General features: G+C 35.8%; 1 protein-coding gene across 9 annotated transcripts; it reads right to left on the bottom strand.

Moving 5' to 3' along the window:
* Window positions 1-366: 366 nt before the first annotated feature.
* Window positions 367-20178, bottom strand: LOC103705092 (cyclin-T1-3-like). 9 transcript variants are annotated; one of them, XR_015973097.1, is made up of 8 exons: window positions 20015-20174; window positions 19298-19884; window positions 19093-19174; window positions 14840-14974; window positions 13135-13310; window positions 8276-9969; window positions 7866-8011; window positions 7463-7768 (listed from the first exon to the last, which is right to left on the bottom strand). XR_015973097.1 is itself a non-coding variant. In XM_088710644.1 (7 exons), the coding sequence occupies exons 1-6, from the start codon at window positions 19819-19821 to the stop codon at window positions 7737-7739; spliced, it is 1098 nt and encodes a 365-aa protein (XP_088566770.1). In that variant the 5' UTR covers window positions 19822-20178; the 3' UTR covers window positions 367-385; window positions 7703-7736. The 9 variants fall into 9 exon arrangements, 6 of the variants coding, with proteins under 6 accessions (XP_088566770.1, XP_088566771.1, XP_088566773.1 ...); XR_015973096.1 differs by having other exon boundaries at window positions 13135-13313; window positions 20015-20152; XM_088710644.1 differs by lacking the exon at window positions 8276-9969 and adding an exon at window positions 367-385 and having other exon boundaries at window positions 7703-7768; window positions 13135-13313; window positions 19298-20178.
* Window positions 20179-21163: the final 985 nt, after the last annotated feature.

The raw sequence follows: 21163 nt of genomic DNA, 5'->3' as shown, positions 1-21163 counted from the left end.
CATGCCTACTACCATTACTATCCCAAACTGGCCCTAGTTCATGTGGCGTGAGGTGATTGGATACTTTATCTGGTTATATTCAGGACGGCCAATTGTTTCATGACGCGTTGCAATGGAACTTCTGGGATTTATTTTGGGGTGTTTCGCTTTGCAGATGAGGGCCCGCGAGATCGGGGCCAAAAATATTAGAATATTCGCGTTTGTGGTAGGGATAAGGTTGGAAGTTAGAGGGCTTGTCACGGAAACAGTGAAGTGGATAGCGACGAGCCTCGTTGGCCCGGGCTTGTCACATCTTCAACGGCTAATCCGATAGGCACGGTTTGTCGCGTGCTCGATTCACATGCGGGGCTGCTCCATTAGTGGGGACTCACCGCAATCCACGTGCCTGCAGTTTTTTAAATTTTCTATAAAATTAAATTAAAAATTTTATAAAATTTATAGATTAGACCAGCAACAAAATTAGACCAGTACCCGCATGAATCTCATTAAGAGAAATAAAAGACTTGATAAATTTTTTTTCTTCTAAATTAGATTTGGATCAATACAATATTTTTGAAACATCGACTACTAACCCTGCATGGGCATGGCCAATAGAATCAAAAAATAAAAAAATAAAATAAACAACTCAATGACAAAAGAATATTAGCCTATCAAGTTCAGAGAATCTCGTCGAAGTATTGGATAGCATGGAAGGTGATATAGTCACCAAATCAATCTATGGAAAATTATTTCCAGATATGTCCAAACCAGCATATAATTTTGCTTGTATATAAATTTTATAAAATTTTCAGTCTAATTCTTAAAAAAAAAGTTTAGATCCTCTTTATTTCTTCAAGGCAAACAAAAAGGATCCACAAGATAATAACTAAAAAATATTTCAAAATTATGATATTTTTTGGATAGGTAATATGCATTTCTATGTAAAAAAGGTACAGAGCAATGCAATTTTTTTAATTATAATATTTATATCGCCGAGATGGTAGCACGGTTAGGACGAGGCTAAGATTTCATTGAAGTGGCCTAAGTTCGAAATACGCGGGTGTCGATTAAATGCAGAGAGCGGATGCCTTCCGCTTAGTTTGTCTGATGGAGTCGCCATCTGATCTACCGGTACTTAGGTGGTGCTAGTGTGATGTACTCCACATGAAAATGACTGCCACGTTGGTGGAGCACCCTCCGGTACTTAGGTGGTGCTAGTGTAATATACTCACACGTGGAAGAAGATGCCACATTGGTGGAGCTCCTCCAAGAGGGAGAGAGTATGAACAAAATTTGTCTGTCCATATCGAACATGCTTCAGTGAAAGTTGCTATATGAGTGAGATTCTTCTTATTTCTTTTTTTTTTAATATATATATATATAATATTTGTTGTAAATTTACCTTGCAAATTTATTTGTGTGCGCGTGCTTGGGTCAGTGTGCTTGTCCAAAGCAAGCTCCATTATAAAGTGGCTAATTATGTTGTCCAACCTCCCAACCTTAAATTTTTCTCTCCTTTCTCTCTCTTCTTTAAAAGAGAAAGGTGGATAAACTTTTCTCTTTCCCTTCCCTCTCCTTTCTCTCTCTTCTTTAACTGACAAATAAATGAACGGTGGAATATCTCACTTTTGAATTGACGGAATGGTTACCTATATTTAATATGATACTATGGCCGCCGGTGCTTCCTCCTGCATGAATTCCATGTGTAAAAGAACTAATTTTGTTAATAAATTACTCAAAAAGGCCAATTCAAAGGTTTTACTAGGTGGTCGAGAAAATTTGATATTTTTATTTTTGATCTTGGTAAGAAAATCAGAAAAAAATAATTGAGAAAATGATTGAGATGTGATTAAAATAATTTAAACCACTCGCATGCTTATTATTTTCTCTCAAAGTCCCTAGGTAAGATATGATTGTAGCTCATACCACTGGCCTGCTTATCATTTTTAGTCAAAACCCTTAGGGCTCGTTTGTTTCGCGGGAAGCATTTTTACTCCTACAAATATGATTTCTGTGAAGCAGATTCCTATAAAGAGAATATCTAAAAAAGTACTTTTGGCATGTTTGATTGACCATGAGAAAGTGACATATTTCCAGAGTACTTATATTTGGTTGACCATCTACTTTTCTATAAAAGTTACATGTAATTCCTATTATACCCTTAATAAAAATTAGGTCTTTAATGCCTCTTTAATGCTGAATGGCCTTTTTGAAAAAAAATAAAAATGGAGTGATTTCCTGTTTATGGAAAAATAACTTTCCCATGTTTCTCATAGAAAAGACTTTTCCATGAAATGTGGGAATCATATTCCCATGGGAATACAACTTTCTCATTTCTCTCTTTTGAAAATTTCAATAAAATAAGAGGCATTTCATTATTTTTCCGTTGACCACACTTTTTTCCCTTCTTTTTCCGCGAACCAAACGAGCCCTTATGCTTTGGAGAAAAAAACTTTTATGTTTTGGAGGAGGTATTTATAGTTTAGGTTCATGGTCAACGATTAATATAGCAAGATTATAGTTCAAATAATGTGACTAAAAACAAATTATAAATAGTTTGTTTAAGGCCCATAACATTTTTTTAACTATAATTGCTCAACTGTAGATTCAAGAGTTAATATTAGATTTCATATATACTATGAGCTCCATTCCCTCTCCCAAATGAAGTAGCAATGATAGTGATGATGATATGAGCTATCACTGATACTAAGATACCTATTCAACCACAAAAATATGAAAACTATAAGCCAATGCTTAGTCTCATTTATCGGTGCATTACATCGCATCACCATGGATAGCATTTGTTTATGCTCCCTAATTACTCTTTATTTTCATAGAATTTGGCAAAAATTTGGAATCCAAACACTTCAACTACCCTCCTTACATGCATGAGCCCCCTCATTATATCCTATCATATCTCAAACCATATGATACAGAAGATATACTTCAAAAAAAAAAAAAAAAATCAACTATATGTAGTCTCGTTAAGCGCCTACTAACTGCAGTTAAAAACTTTATGCAAATCTTAACTATCATGCATAAATTTGTAATTGAAACTCTCGTGCATAGGTGCATTCTCTTTCTAGGCTCAGTACTCTTGGGAACAGGACCCCTGAGAAGCAAGTCTAGTTCAAGGATCGCACAAATATGTGAATAGGACCAATGCTTAAGCCTCTTCCACTCCATGTCATTGACATACATATTATCCTCATTTAATCTGCTCTTAGGAAGACCTTGGCTGCATAAAAATATGACTATATCATCAACAACTCTTCAATGTGAAAAATTCTTATACCAGAATGAGTAAAGAGTGACAATTCATGGACTCGGTGAAGACCAATCCGATAGGGCCATATGTCTGTTCTTTTTTATAGAGAAGTCCACTCAGTGGTAACATGAAGAGCGGATAACCAAGGTAGGAATACTGGGGATTTGACCCTCAGAAATGATAGGTGCATTCTCTTTTCAATGACAGCTTACATGTTTTGATGGCATATCAAAATTCTTAAATGCCAAATTTGCAACTATGAATATTCGCATGGTGGTTATTGTACAATCCATGCGAATGATTATCTGAAAAAAAAAATTGTGACATTCGCATTTCTTGCTAGAGAGGAAAATCCATATCTTCTCAAAGGTATGGCTCTTTGCTCTTTCTCGACATATGTATTGAAGGAAGAAATTTCTTTATTTTTTGTATTAGAGATTAGTATAGTTCGAGCAGACATATGTCATGGCATAAATAAGCCAGAGAGAGGGCATTAAGAATTAGTTTGGTTTCATATAAAATTGAAGCACAAATATAGAAAGAAACAAATTAAAATCCAGTTCACTGTCGTGAAGTTGCATATTCGTTTTTTGAAAAATTAACAAAAAAGGCTCAATATCATTTGCTTGAGCTAATATCATTATATATTAGGTTATAAATATTCATATCAGGTTTATTACTGAATCCATGCGAATGACACCAAAAAAAGAAAAAAAAGTTTGAAGCTAGCATTTCTTGTTAGAAAGTAATATTACGAGATGCCTTTGCTAATTTGTGATAGAGACTGAGATTTTTATTTTTCTTTTTAACATCATACTATTCATATGCATAGTTATGACATTTGCATCTCAGTGGATTGGGTAGATTGTAATAAGACCTAACCTACTTATTGTCTTGATTCCAATGATTAAATTGTCATATGGCCTCAAACTGCAAACCCGGCCCTTGCCTCCGATAATGTCCAAGGGCCAATTTTGGCCTAGCTAGAATTCTTGCAGCTATGATTGGCTTATGATTTTGATTGAAGGGTCCCAGTCTTATGACAACAAAGTGATTCCAAGAATATTAGAGCTGCAGCCTTAGTTTGTTGGATTTTTGGATAAAACTATCGAAGCCTTTTTCATATGAAGAATATTACAGCTGCAATATTGACATGCTCTGTAATCATAGTTCATCGGACAACTTCGATTTGTGTTTACATTTTTTGGTAAGCTTGTCAGTGGAGTCTTCGTCTCACAAGAGTTGGGGGCAAACTCATGGATTTGGTAAGCTTTTTCTGAATTCAAGCTTATCAGAATTATTATCCAATGACCAATGCACCTCACCATATTTTTCTGATGAACAGGGTGGAGGAAGTAATGGAACAAAGACTTGAGGTGGTGGTGGACGCGGTTGGCTTGGCCATGGATCTGAAACCGGTGTTTTAAGCTTCTGAGGCGATCTTTTAAAGCTAATAAAAAAAAATATCCTCTTGAATGCTCTGACATTTATGATTTCCCTGATCTAACTCATTTATAATCGAACTAAATCTGAGCTTCTTCGCATGGTGTCATATTCTATGTCCAGAATCAAACATTGCGCCACAAAACTCTGATGAAAGCAGTTCATAAAATAGAGCCATTCAAATCCATTCACTATGTTCACCATGAGACCTTCAAACAAATATTGGCAGCTTCTCAGAACAAACACTCAAGAACCAGGAGGGAAAAGTTAATTACCTTACCATTTTCACTTTTCCTAATCTACTCTCATGCATTATGAAGTTATTATGGTGGAGACTATTGTCGTCATGATCAAAGGGACAGTAACTGTTGTGATATTCCTGTATTATTTGAGCCACAAATTGGAAGCAAAAGAATAAAATTTAGGATAAATGATGCCCTAGAGGGTTTCACGTGGGTCACCGTTTGTGACTCCTAGCTTCTTTAATAATTTGAAAGGGATGATGTTAGCATGTTATGATTCAAATACAATTTGATTCAGAAAAGTTTGGCATGAAATTTGAATACAGTTTGATTCAAGTTCTCCACATTCTCTTCTACTGGCAGTTTCAATCCGTTCTCGTATAGCCAGTATGCACTTATGTATTTCTATCATATTAACTTTTAATCTTAGAAAAAAAACCCTTCTATCATAATTTCTTGTAAAGCAAAAAGCGTTTGACCTCAAATGGATCGATTGTTTGTAATCTATTAAATTTGATAAACATACATACTTTGCCTTTTCCTTATGTGATCCTTTTTTTGTAATATAATGCTCATTATACATGTTCATTATATATCCTTTGTTCATTGTATCTGATCATGACTTGGAAGGTGGTTTACATCTCATTCTATCCTATGGTTGGCAATTAAATTCGGCTAACCACTATAATATGGCGAGCAACCACTAATATAATATGTTGGTAAAGGACTACAAAGATTCAAGAATTATGAGATTAAAAAAGCAAAGATCAGAAGTTTAGCATTCTTTTCTCCAATGCCACATATTTTACAAATGCTGATGGATATACGTGAACATCCTCGACACCCCAAGCAGTGAGTTTAGACCTTCATGGACAGATGGGTTGCAAGAGCCCTCAACAAAATCACCAAGCTATTTTCCTTAAAGCAAGGCCTTAATCATCATATAATAAGAGAACAAATTTTCTGCATCACTATACAGTCTGGACAGGATTTAATGGTTATGGCTTGGGCAACGTTTTAGGGGTACAAAGTCTACCTCATGACATGAAATTTAATGTTAAAACAATGATAAAAAAAAAAATACGAACAAAGAATTGAAACACAGATGAATTGCAGTTCAACCACAGATACGTCCGAGGGAAGTATAAAATCATAAAACCAAGAACTGGATACTAATACAACTCAGCTAGTTCATACCCCACTTGTAACGAAAACCACTTGGATGAGGCCGCGGATTGATGCATTTTACCATTGTAATTCTTAAGGAAAAAGTTTGTTGCTTTTTTTTTTTTTTGAAAAAAAGAATGAATTGGACACTAGAGGCAACAAAGTACAAATACAGATTTGGATATAAATAGAATAAATCTCATCAAAATATAATACAGTATAGTTTGTATGTATATATATAATAGCATGTTATCGAAAACAAAGTTCATATTTTGTACGATAGCATCAACATCCACAAACCATATCATCTAATCATCCTTCAAAGCCATAAATTACAGCCAACAGTTCTGACAATAATGTCAACATCATAAACTCTTAAATTAATCATTTACCATTAAAAAACTTAAAGATCATGAAAAAGAAAAAGAAATAAAAAATGAACCCTCCCCTCTCATTATTGGAGGCCATGGTTCACTATACTCGACCATACCGTCTAGTACCGGTATCATATTATTAGCAAATCAATACTTGCTATAGGAGACTACCAAATGTCTGAAGTATAAACCGACCATTACCAACACTGTACAGGCATGGTATCAATACATGCATCAAAACTGATGCCGCGAGTCATACTGAAGATATTAGAAAACTATCTTGCATGTACGTAAGAAATATCATTTTTTTAAAAATAGAAAATAGAATAATTTGAAATAATATATGGTATATTTATAGCAACATCCAACAAGCATCAATATTCAATAGTTATCCAATACAAACACTGGATGCAATTTGAAGCATTTGCGCTTCTAGCTGATAGGATCCATCATTTTAGAAGTATGCGAACGGGACATGTACTAATTGGTGAGAAGGCTAAAGTCCCAAATACATTTGTTCTCATCCAACACATCATTCAGAGACCACTGCAATAAGCTAATTGGTACCAGCCTTTGGCAGTCTATAACAGCTGATACCCGTTTGTTGTAACATGAATATTATCCTGCCTATAAACACAAGCAAGTCATATCCAATCTTGTTAGACCAGTCAACAAGACTCCTGCTTTGCCATTCAATTATATAACCAGGGTAATGCCATATGTCAAAAACTTGTCAGGGCTAATACCAGCAGATTCTTTTAATTTCATGGGTGCAAAATGGACAACTTCTAGTCACTGATTCAGCAGAAATGTATATTAACCATGTCCATAACATTAAATCACCCAAATTCCTGTTTCACCGTTCACTCTAAGTAGATTAATTTCTCAATGTGTAGGCACCATTGGAGCACCAGTTAACAACAAGATGCATAGCACCTTTGTTCCCTCACAAGGCCAGGAGAAAGATTAGTAGAACCAAGAAGTCAATATGTGGCAATTGTAGATCAACTTTTAGTAAAACTATGAATGTCCAACAGCTATGTTAAAGGTTGTTAATAGGCACAAATAGTACCATAAGCAGCTTAAGCCTTAAGAATAAAAAAGCTTCCACAGATTAAAAATTATAGGAAGCATTATGCAGATATTTAGCTGACACATTCACATGATAGCACCTTGAGATCCTTATATTTAAAATATTTTATCCAATATAAATATGGCGCATAACAAACCTTTAGTAAAACATGTAAGAGTACTGGTGTGTCATTAGAAGAGTTCCATCAACTGTTGCACGACATCTGCAAAGCAAACAGTTAAATTGAAAAATGATGCTTACAATGGCATCTATAAAGATGATCAATGAGGCTCTCAAACTACAGAAAATAACTCCACTACCTTGAAGAATAGATGATGCTGTCTGGAATTCATGCCAAAAACTCGGGTGAAAAGCAAGATCATAATTTAGGAATTTGGCAGCAAGAAATGCAGCCCCAGCAGCAATATGATGGGGCTTAAACTGAAGCCAAAGTGAGCTCCTTAGTCTGAAAAAATATACAAACATTGAAAGAGATAAATCAAATTCTAAAGCCAAGCACCAATCAAACTGAAGAAAACAAACTAATAGGCAAACCATCATTTGGCATGTACAGAAAAGCTTAAAGTTGTTTCTTTGGTAAGTCTAAGTCTTGTGTGATTTCCACATCAACATAAAAGCCACATCAGTTCAAATGCAACAAAGATTAAAACAGCAGAATGATTTCACATAACAAGAAGCTAAACAAGCCATCATGCCAATGTATCCTTACCAACTACAAAGCAGCCATCCAGGTGATATACTATCTGAGAATCTTCTGTAGAAATGCTGTCATAGTGCTAATCTATAGCAGTATGATGTGCCTTTGGGAATTATGCATCAAGGACTGGACCCAAGAATGCTCCAGGGGCAATTGCCCTTCCCGAATCCAAAAACAATATTCAATCAGAAAAAGTAAGTGAGATTTGTGACACAGAGGAGAGAATAAAAGCTTCTCCCATGGATGCTTCTAGCTTCTGCTTATCAATGATATTTCACAAATGACTAATAAGATATCCAGCACCATGCCAAGATAGTGACCATGCGCATGCTTTCCCGAACTGCTATTACATTTTCAAACATGATTAGGTTGAAATGCGAATGGGTATCACGTGCTTTCTGAAAATGATAAAGAGATTTCCTTTCCATACTCTGTGTTGCGCCTAGGAAGTTGGAGATAAGTATATAGGGTTCAACTACTTGGTTGAGGCAAGGTGCAATTTGGAACTATAAAACAAAGAACCACACAGGTCATAGAAGACTGAATGATGTATAGAAGTCTCACTCACTTCCTCACCCCAAATTTCATAATTTACAAACCAGTAGGAGATAAGCCATGTTGTACAGATTGACAAATGAAATCTTTTGATTAAATGGAAACAATAATAATAACATAATAGCTGCAATCTAGTAACAAAATATGTTTTACTGTTGGAGTTTTTCATGTAACATAGCACATATTTCATTGTGTTATATGTACATCCAACTAACAAAATTTAGAAAACATTGTCTCATTAGTAGGGCAGCTGGCAGCTTGTCACCTACAAGAATCCTCTTAAATGGATCGGAAGATAAATTTATTCAGCTACCTCATCGTTATCATACTGGGAGGTTAAGAAGGTAGCAGCAATCGATCTGGAAAACTGTATCATCAAATAATTCATGCATTGATGATTCTTAGGGTTTATCTTTCATTTTATTTTTTTAAGTTAAGTTAATATATTCAAGTTATGATAGAGATTTTTTTTTTGCCTAGGGATTTTCATGTGTTGCATGCATGCACGATGCAAAATAGAGAGAACTGATGTACTTGCATGTATGCTCCATTGCTTGGAAATTAGGAGACAGGTATTGACTAAAAAAGAAGCGAAACCAAGACAAAAGTGTATATTGAAACTTCATCCATTTAATGTAAGTTTCACCCAGACTCTGAATTGGGGGGAAAAATGTCATTGGTTGGCTTTGCAAGGCAGATATGCTGAACCACCAAAAAGTAAATATAAAAATTAGGTTTGCAGAGATTATTGAACAAATAAGAAATATGGGACAAGAAAATAAAATTGGAATATGACATGAGTGAGGCAAAGAGGTTTAGATAAAACTCAAAGATAAATGGAAGGCAAACTTCATGAGCCAGATGGTGAAACTCAAGGAGAAATGACCCTAAAAGTATCAGATATCACGAATCAAGGAGGAAGAATGAACAGAATTGCACTACAAGTGAAACATGTTCTGAAGATCTATCAGTCATTAATAATAACCAACTGGATAATCGATTTGAGATTTTCCATGCAATCATGTCCAAATTGCACTATTGCTCAACTTCAAATGCATAAAAAGAAAAAAAAGGCTTTCCATGAACAGCATATGAATGCTCCAGCTAAGAATATCACACAGGTGAGCACATGATTCTCGTGAAGAATGACCCTGCAATTTATGCCATATCAAAAGATCAATATGCCATACTAGGCAAAAACAATGTATAAAATAAATAGTTTCTTGGCAAAAACATGGCAATATTTGGAACGACTAAAAATGTAACGAAAAATATATAACTATTTCCTTAGCTAATAAAAAAGGATGTCCTAGCGCATAAGGCTCCCACCGCCACATAGTCTGTGGAGGGTTAGAACTAAGCAACCTTACCCCTGCATGTGGAGAGGCTGTCTCTGTGCTCTGAATTCGTGACACCCCAGTGACAATGGAGCAACTTTATCGTTGCACCAAGGCCTGCCCTCTAAATCTCCCACAGTTAATTGCAAGAAAAATAACACATTCAAGACTTACAACAACTCAAAGTATATAACACATGTAAAAGGAAACATCAAGTACCTTGATGTTTTATTTGTCTGGAATCTGGAAGTTCATCTAAAGACCCAGAAGAAGTGATTGAAAATGCTCTCTTTTTTTTTTTTTTGAATGATATACCCTTATTTACAGGTTTTACAAAAATACCATCTTAGTGAAAGACAAATCTCGAAAATAAGAGATAGGACAGGAAAAGAGTGGGCTCAAAACATTCACCAGTACCTGAATTTCTCCCTTAAAAATCAGAGGAATCTGAACATCATAGATTCATAGTGGACTCCTTAAGCAAAAGCAGAAGAAGCAGAAGAACAAGGAGGACAAGAAGTGTCTGCCTAGCAATTTTATACACTAAATATTTAGACCAAGTAACGAAATACTCCCCTATACTGCCGAGTCACTACTTCATGTGTACAATAAATAGATGACATATTCAGTAGTATGTCTGATGATAACTATCCGCCAATGCTGTTGCAATTCTTTCAAGGTGGCATTTTCACATGTTATCATGTCACTGGCAGGTGGCCTGTGATGCGCAGGCACTTAATGGCACCAAACCAGATGACATCTAAAGTTGCATGGATAAGGTGATCATCATGACATGGCTCCACAAAATATCCTTTAGAAGTGAAACATAGAAATAAGAACACCTCCTTTGCCTACTACCCAAATCTCAGAATAGATCACCGAACTTTAATTTAGATACACTAAACTGCTGCTTCTATATGAAAGTCCAACTTTTATATTTAAATTTGGAAGCTGGAGACATCTACCTAAGATGCCACATCTGCTTCAGAATCTATCCACACATATTCTAATGCTTCCATCACTTCCTAAAATATCTTTGATTTTCAATCAATTTTTTAGATCATAACATTTTGTGTTTTTTGAGTGTAATAGCCAAAAGGTAGAGACCAGTAATCTCTCTCTCTCTCTCTCTCCCTCTCTCACACACACAGAATTCTAAATGGATGAATCCTAGGCACTTTCACACCTAAAACCTAATGAAGTCATGCTCCCCCACCCAAATGCACTCCACTACCACTCCAAATTCAGGTATTGACCTTGATTCTGTCAGAATGTTTCTTAGCACAAAAGAGCATAAAGGTATGCCTCTAGAGTATATTGAAAAGAAACGTTATTATATTTCAGAATATTCTCATATAGATTCAGTCTGTCAACTTTTTGCACAAAGATACCCTTAGCTTAATTCAAAATGTCTCCCAATCTCCAAGAAATAATAAAAATAGATAATTAGATTAGGAAGAAATATAATCAAATATATAATTCTCCCATTTATAGTATATTAGGAAAGAAAAATATAATCAAATTTTGTAATATATTACAAAAGATGGTGCAATTAATATCTTAATATATTAGGAAAGAAGATGTAACCAGATGTCCCAATCAAAATAATATATAAGGAAGGGAGATGTAATTAAATATCTAAATATGTTCGGAAAGAAAATTGAATCGGATATCTCAATCAGTTTCTTATTTTTTTGGATTTTTTTATTTTATTTTATATTGTACTTATTTTTTCAATTATTTATATTTTGTTTCCCTGGTAAGAGAACTAAAAATCACAAAAATGTCATATTGATTATTTTTTCTAAAACATGCATTGCACACGCCTAACTGCTAATACAGTCATAAATCAATGAGCTCTCAAGCAGCATAGATATGTGTAGTGACAGAGACATTTGTTGGTGAGGGATCAACCATATACTGATGATCGGGAATTGCAATAAGCAAGCTAACCAAAACTCCGCAACTATTGTAAAAATTCTAGGTGTGAGCACCAAAAGGCTTGGTTGTCCTACAATATCCAAAACAAATTATTTAAGCATTCTCTGCTGTGAACCTTGGGTTTTAAGCATCAAATACCATGATGTGTTAATTAGAATGAATGCATAGCTCAAATTAAAAACAAAGAAAGATCCTCCAGTAAATGCTTTACTGTGTACTAGCATATAAAGGAAGGAAACCAACTCTAGCTGTTACTTAGGGGGGTTGTAGATTTGCATCGTCTACCTTTCACATGCTCTTCCACCTTATCAAAAAAGTAAAGAAGCATAAACCATAGAATATTAGAAAAAAGGAGCAAATGTTAAAGTGATGTTTGACGATCAACAATGACAATATTAACCTTTTTGATGACACAAAGCCAAAGGTTGATTGCTTCAAGACCATCTGAGTTATAATATAGCATTTCTCCATTTGAGGTATAACGTAATACAATGTTTACCGTCTCGGTACCGGACACCGTACCGGTGCCACATTAGCACAGTGTCGATACGGTATGGTATAAATTTTTTTGGCGTACCGACACTTAGTACACCACCCATACCAGATACCAGTACCGAACTGGTACGGTACAGTACGCCCCATATCGCACGGTTCGGGCTGGTACGACGTACCATGATGTAGTATTTCTTGTTCCCATAATTTAGCAGCACATACAAGAATAGGAACTTCATAATAATTTTTTATTTTTATTGGCCTATCGCCAGAAAGTAATAAAATGTATAGCAGCAGATAATAAGGGAAACCGTTGGCTGTGGTATGGAAATATCCCATAGGAACACCAAAAGCAACAATCCAAAACAAAAAACAAAGAAATAGATTTAAGTCCTGTGCATTATTACAAACAGAAAACAAGGACCGAATGTTTTAAATTTTTGTTCACGCCAAGAAAATTTGGAACTTCTACTAAATTGCATTTCATAAGAAACCAATAAAATGAAACCAGCACAACAAAGAACATGCGGCAACTAGAATGATTACCCTTCATTAACCAAGTTCCAGGCGACATTAAGAAGAAGAGTTTGTGAAAGTCCTAGCTTGTCAAGAACAGATCTAAGTGGAGCATAAGGGTGCTGCACATCAAGTTCAAAATCCAGGGTTGTCAATATCATTTGTTCAGCCTCAATAACCTTCTCACGATATTGTTCAAACCAGTCCTGCTAAACAGCAAAAAAAAATTAATAAGTTAAAATCAGCATTTCTGACATATGGGTGAATGCATTTCAGTTAGCTTCTCTGTGACAAATAAATATCTTCTGGGTGAAACAATATGCATATAGAACAGGCAATTCATAACTAGTCATCAGTAAGAAAGAGAAGTACGACAAAATGATAGTACAAAGGAAACAATACTAATATAACACCAGCTATATTTAAAAAATTGATATATCGGATTTTATCTAAAAAGGGCAAGGTTCAAAATTAGAAACTTTTAAATTTCTGCATAAGACCAAACAAAAATGCAAGGATATAGTCCTTTAAGTAGCAGAAAGCGTGAAAAATATCTGATGTTTAGAAGAATGCTAACAAGTTGTATCATATATTGTGATGGTAGTATTTTCCTTCTCTTGAAAGGCAAAACTTGACAAATTAAAATAGGAAAAAATTTTAGACATATGTTATTATAGAATGTGCATAAACAAGTCGGGGTTATAACTTACACAACAACAACTACAATTTGCAGAAGGAACTTGGCTATTCATGCATTGCCAATATCTGGTATAATGACTATTATACCAAAATCAAACTTCAAGCAAGCTAAGAACCCTTGCATTAAACCTCTCTTTCCATGAGCAAATTGCTGGTGTCTCCTCAGGACCCGCATACCTAACTTGCAAGGGATAAGAAGTTTAATGATATTAATCATCTTCAAAGTCATGAACTCCAACCAGGTCTTCTACCTAGCAGTTATAAGTCATTTCTCCTCGCTGAAAATCTTTAGTTCTCTAAACAAAGTAAAGAGACATTTCTGTGTTATGTACTTCACTTATACGTAAAACATTATGGAAAATATTCCTTGATATAATATCAAACTCTGTCTTAATAGTTTGATGAGCTGTAAGGTAGTATATGTGTTAGAATCTGAGGTGTTTGCCCTTTTCCATGCAACATACAGTCCCACATTTCCACATACTGGTAAGTTTCACAAGACAGACATCTTACATCATATATTTAAGAATGTCTTTAGAAATTTATTTTAAACAGACATATATGTATACAAGACACATACATAATTCAGCTATTATTAGAACTTTGATATAAAAGCATTCACAAGTTATCTAAAAAGTACAGTCAAATATATAAAGGTCATACAGATAATATGATGCAGCAAAAAGAAGTCCCCACTAAAAGAACCAGTAGCAATGTAAGTTCAAATAGAAATACTTGTTGACATATCCAAATGCAAAAATGGACTGGATTCATATCAATACTATCAAACTATGTGCAAATAGGCAGCAGAGTAGCAGACAAACCATGCATTACACATCTGAAGCCAAGGATAAATATTTGTTGAATTAAAAAGTAAAAAAAATCTTCTAGCTCTTGCTGAGACTACCATAATAATAATGTTACAAAGACACAAGGAAAAACATTGGAAAAATTATATATCCTGCTTGTGGCAAGTTCTGCAAGACATTATAGACTGATAGTATCAGAACACTGAATAAAGCCTACTGACACTTACACTGTGCAGCAAATATGGAAAGAAAGCAAATTCCTGTTTCTGAGAAATTTCAAAGGATGCCCTTAGCACACAGTTCAGTAGGCATGGTGTTTCCTCAGACTTTGCTGCTAGGAACAGAGCTGCTGTAGCAATCAACTGCACAAAAAGCCGGATTGTTAACAGACAAACTAATGAATTAGTAATTTGGGAGAAACACAAACAACAATCTGCCATTAGCAAGAGCAGATCTCAAGTCGAATCCATGAAATCAATGAGGTCTGCTGATGTACAGGAGGTAACCACTCCGGCTAAGCAGTTACAAGAATGATATCGAAGCTTCGCAATAATGTAACATAGATCTTTATTTGTTGTTCAAGGTAAAAGCATTAACTAAGTAGTCAAGTACAAAGTATCTAAGTTTTCTCTTCACGCAGCCAAAGTTTAACAATTTTTTTTCCTTTTGACCTTGTTACTATTCCTTATTACTTTGTAAGCATTTGGACTTCCATCTATAATTATCATTCTATGAGACACATATGATAGCACAAGAATTGTGTTAAAAATCAGTTGGAGGTGGTGGGATCTCTAAACCTCAAGAAGGAGGATGTATCATAGAGTTGTTTGCATCAGCAAGTATTTTACATAGAAAAATACAACATCAGTCAATGAGAAGAGAGTCTAAAAGGCCCATATGTTTACTTTTCTAATATTTGGTATTGGAAATTCATGGTTGTATTTCATTAAGTAAATTGAATTGAATCCTAGTTTCTTAGGGAAGGGTAACTATAACTGGCAACTGATCAATCGGAACTTCGATGGGTAAAAAAAGAAAAAGCCTATTTAGTATCCACTTTCCATGACACAAATTTTTTTTTGATATCACATGATTCGAATAATATTAAGATCAAAGCTTAAATGTGAAAAAGAGCAACATTTCAATTTGTTACAACCAAACCCTGATGGGAAACTAATATTAAAAAGAAAGACTCTCAATCTTCTTAAGTCTGCTTGTCCAATTTAAAATTAGTATATAACACACAAAGAGAACCATGAAAAAAACAGCTAGAATAAATGAATGTTCATTTAAGCATGTCTTCTTTAGCCAAATGGCCAGCATTCAAGTTTCAAAAGCAGATCTTACATAGTCCAATTTCACAAGTATCATTGTTATCAATGGAAAAGTTTATAAAAGATATACTATTAGCTCATTGGTGAGCAAATTGTTTTCAAGATTTCTGTTGAGACGCAAGACTGGTTTGAAAAAGCTTGGCCAAGACATTTCTACTCAAGTAATTTGATCTTGTTGAATTCAATCTAACCGGTTAGTCCAAAACATTGAGGGGTACGATTGGCGATTAGTTTAATTGAAGACAAATTTAAACTGGTCTAGCCAACAGCCCAGCCCCATTGGGTCAGTATGTAATAGCTTGATCAAGCCAGATGATGTAGGTAATTCTTATTCCATTTTATTCTTGTACCTTAGGTTATATGCCATCTCAACAAAACAGGTCCATAGGACCAGGTATCAATAATTCAGTTGAGACATGACCACATTTCATTAAAATAAGAAATTAGATTAGGCAAGAGGCCTGAGCAGGTAAATCTTCATTCCATGAAGACCTATAAAACCCCTCAACATAGGTTTAAAAAAGATGATGGCAATAACTCTACCTCCTTTCCTATGCCCCCAATACCTCATAGCACTATAGTGCCATAGCCTTCATTGACACAACCAAATGAACCCCAGCATTTGTAGACAGCCAGTTATTGTTCTAGCAGCAAGCAACATCGATGACCTAGTGGGAAGAGTTTTTCATTTTTTGTTTGAATCATAATAACCCTTTTCCTTTTCTATCTTCTATTTTTCTCCATCCTAATCTCATGAATTGAGAAAGGATAGAACAGATGGACGGGAATGATGGATAGGTGGGGAGTGGTGGTGCAATGTGGATGTAGTTGATGGCTTGGGTTAGGTGATTGCAGTGCTCTTACTTCTAGAGGGTGCTAAAAAAGGAAAATGGAAGAGTTGGACATAGGTGCTCACAAAGAGCCAGTGAGGAAGATAGGAAGAGGTTGGGTAAGGCAAGAACCAACAGGCCAAGGGGCATTACTATTTATAAGAGCATTACAAATAAATTGTTGTGATAAGTTGTGTAATAGGAATTAGGGCTGAAACCAGATTGGATATCAATGAATCCATATGCATATTTGTTTTTATTTGGCAAGTACGAATACTAATACAGATATTAATTGGATACTAAATTTGTATCCACATTTGTTATAAATAAACTCAGATATGAATCAAAAGATATTGACAAATATGAGTATAAATGCTGATACAACTCAGATAGTTAAATTTTACAGAAAAAAATATTATTCCATTTTATATTTCACTCGTTCTAAATATGTAAACCTCCCAATTTTTTTTTTTAGAAAAAAACAAATGATCTCATAGAAAAAGCAATAAGATATAATTGCACCCAAATGATCATCTAGCTGCTTTAGTGGATCCCAATAATTCTGCTAAGTTACATTTTTGAATTAAAAATTCATTCCTAAGGATGAAATCCACCAAATCAAAGATGTCACTACGTAAAAATAAGATTAAACCAAAGATATATTTATTTGTCACTTACTTTACTTTGAGTTTATGATAGCTATATAAAAATAACCAAAACCAGAGATGGAATTGGATATTGGATACGGATCGGATATTACTAAATCCATATCCATATGAGTGTTTCTCAGATGAACACAAATACGAATAGGGATATTAGTCATATGCTATAATTTGTACGCATATCTAGATAGATTCATATATGAAAATGAATCTGAAAAATAATATCTAATCCATCATTATAAGGGAGGCACATTTTAGCAATTAATTTCCAATGTTTTCACATGATCAGATTTATTCAGGCTTCTATATAATTCTATGGTGATGGTAAACATTAAAAACTATTGCCCATTGAAAAAAATACCTACATCTAAGAAGGATGAAGCAGCGTTTTATCATTTAAGGATAAACATGAAGACTAAAGGTACTAAAAAGGAACATTTCGACTATTAAACTCACGAAATTCTCAAAGATTGTTCAAGATCAAATGGAGGATAGAGCAATTTCTTATGAATTTCTTACAAATCAAGAGTTTCTTAGTGATAAAGTGAGTGATAAAAGGTTATGATAGGTCCAGATTGAGTCTACATGCACAAGAGGAGATGCTAGACACTGCCTACAGTACTGACATGGTTCAAGGACGTCCGATTGTGGGTTTGATCTTGCAGATATCATCAGATTCATGCAGATTTTAGTCTTCTCATTATTCAACTCATGCAGATTAGCCGTTTGATTCACAATTAGTTGATTGCTTAGAAAGTAACTATGTTATATTCGTGACTTGAGCAATGTATGAGAGATCTAATTCCCCATATTTTTAGATGTTTGATAGTGTTAAAAAATTGGTTTTTCATTGTGAATTATAATAACATGGTCTATTGGATGCACTAGGATTGTCCACAACGATAAGAGACAAATCAAGGTTATATACAAAAGAATCGCAAGTTGAAAGGTGTTCGTAAGCACATTAGCTAAATTACGAAGCTATGCAAAAGAAGTTCAAAGGTTTTACTAGAAGAAAACCATAAAAATGCAAAAAGCGAAATAACTCCCATTGGTTCGTGCACTAAAAAGCTTTCCAAATTCCAACAGACTTTTGATAAACTCAAAGCAGAGTTCATGCAATAATGTTGTGGCCTCCTTTATGAAGGAGCTGCTTTTGAAGAGAGCAACAGTGCAGGAGCACCTTTTTACATTCAAATATTAAATTTTGAGCGCCGAATTGTAATACTATTCTTACTTGTTCTGTTAGAAAGTTAGCTACCTTGGAGCAGAAGTGAACAGAGATTTTTTTTATAAACATAACTAAGAGTTAAATACAGTCTTTTTTATGTCTATATTGGACGAGTGAACTTTTCACATATGATATTGGGTTCTACAAGAAAGCACAAAAAATAATTAAAGAAGGGAGACAATAGAAAGCAGGCCACAATGATTGAAAGCCACAATATTGGAAAGGCATCAAAAAAGGAATCATGAAGTCACAACCAAACATCGGATGTGAACACTTGAGTTCTAATTAATTATTTAAAATGCAATGCATTGATCTGACAAACACTAGCTACGATGTATCCTGCTTGCACAAATAATTATATTCTCAGTTATTTATCCACCAATTTGAAGGGCAGTCATCAGATAAAAAAGCCCTCACACTCACAAATCTATCATGACAAGCATGAGATCTACGAAGAAAGAATCGGTGGCAGAGCACCATAGCAGTTCCGATTGTAGTTTGAGGCCTGAAATCCAACAAATCAAAATTCTTCATCAAAATATTTTAGATAGAAATAAGACCTAATGACCAATTGCAATTCTAACATGCAGATCATCATAAAAAGATCACAGAAGGATCAGCAGCTTACAGCTCGAGCCTCATCCCAAGGCTCTGAAGATACGAGCAGTACGAGTACCGCAGGTGCGTTTCAAGAACAGGATCTATTCCATCCTTTCTCGATGGCGAGCACCTCTCGATCTCATCCCTCGACATGAACGCCACATCCTCCTCCACTTTTGCCGGCTCCGCCTGCCTGCGCGCCGGAACAGCACCAACATCATGCCTCCTCGGCTGCAGAAAAGAAACGTGACTCGTCGACAGGGCATTGCCGCCGGCAACCCCATTGCAGTACCGATTACCGGCATGATCGTCCCGCATGGAGACGTCGGACCTCCTCCTCTTTAGAGGAGGCGGCGCGCCAGGGTAGGCGGCGGCATGGTTGGAGGCGTAATCTTGGTGGTTTCTGTAGGCGTAATCTCTATGAGGGTAATGGGTGAGGCTGGGGACGGCGGCGGCTTCGTATGCGGGGCGAGTGAAGGCCGATCGGTGGTAATTGTGGTGGTAGCCGCCGGCGTCGGCGGCGGGAGCGCGGCAAGGTTGGGAGAAGGGCATGGTTTGGATCCAATTTGATTGTTACAGAACCGTGGTTGATCTTTTAGCAATATAAAGAGGGAACTGGATGGAGAAAAGAGAAGAATTGATATCAAACTTCTCGATCGATCGATCGATCGAACGAAGGATGATCGAATTGGAGGGCGATTGGTGGGAGAAGAGATATGGGTCGATGGGGATTTAGAGGGCAAACCTGAGATCAGGGAACGGGGAAGGGACGGCAAGGGTGATGACGGCTGTTCAGCGAGGGAAAGAGGGTCCGAAGAGAGAGAGAGAGGAGACGGAAGGATGGTATCCGACCAAAACCGTCTTCCTAGATTTTTTTTTTTCAGGACACATATTTAGTGTCGATTGGCCGCTTTGGGCTCGATCAGTTGGGATAATATCAAGGTCATTGCGTACAACTTCTAGTAAAAATATATTTGACTTGGTCTCCTCGCATCCTCTAATTGAAGCTCAAGAAAGTCGTGGAACCCTTCAATAGGGTTGACGAGGTGTTCTCAAAATCTAAAAATAAGTTCAAAAAGCAAACTCTTGAAGCTTAGAAATTGGGGTTTAGCTGCCATCGAATCTCATCAGATCATGATAGCTCTTCCATTAAATGCCCTGATATACATGTTTGAGTCCGATTCAGCTCCATGATCTTCAATCAATAATAGTCTACTAAATATGGAGCCTTACTTCCAACCAAGTGGTTCAGTATTCGAAATGCACAAGCGTCGATTAAATTGTGGAGACCAGATACTTTCTGCTCAGACACGAGGATTGGAAGAGCTACTGGTTCGCTGGCAGCTTCGGTGGTGCCAGATGTGACGTACTTACACGAAGGGTTCGTGCCGGAGCCCAGAAAGGTATCTGAGCCGGGCCCACAGGTGAGGAGGGTATGAGGAAATCGACCAGGATGCCCAACACACGGTCATTTCTGCCTACATCGAACATTCTCTTGGCGGGGTGGGGATCCAATAGGAGCTGCTACGTGGGGATGGGCTCGTCCCTTCCTCCCCCTTCCCCTTTTCTTAAGCCCAAAAAAAAGGAGAGTCCATTTTGAATTTGGTTAGTTTCTTTGAAAGCTAATCCAAATATTATAGTAAAATAATAAAAAAATTTAAATCCTGCCATACGCTGCCATAAATTTTGAAGACTCGACAAGCAAATGATTTGTATGGATTGCCAATGTTTGGATGCTTTCATGCCTCAAACACATGCAATGTATGTGAAAAGAAGCACACATAATTTTGATCCCTTTCTGGTCAAAGCTTGTTCTTTATTATTTAACGAGTGTATATTGAAAAATGCTTGCTAAAAAAATATGGATTGTAAAGAAAGAGTGCAAGAAAAGAAT

This window comes from Phoenix dactylifera, chromosome 14 (genome assembly GCF_051530095.1).
Source record: "Phoenix dactylifera cultivar Ajwa chromosome 14, Ajwa_hap1_PhDact_Kaust_v1.1, whole genome shotgun sequence".
In the NCBI taxonomy this organism is placed as follows: Eukaryota; Viridiplantae; Streptophyta; class Magnoliopsida; order Arecales; family Arecaceae; genus Phoenix; species Phoenix dactylifera.
This window is presented reverse-complemented; position numbering and strand designations above follow the sequence as displayed.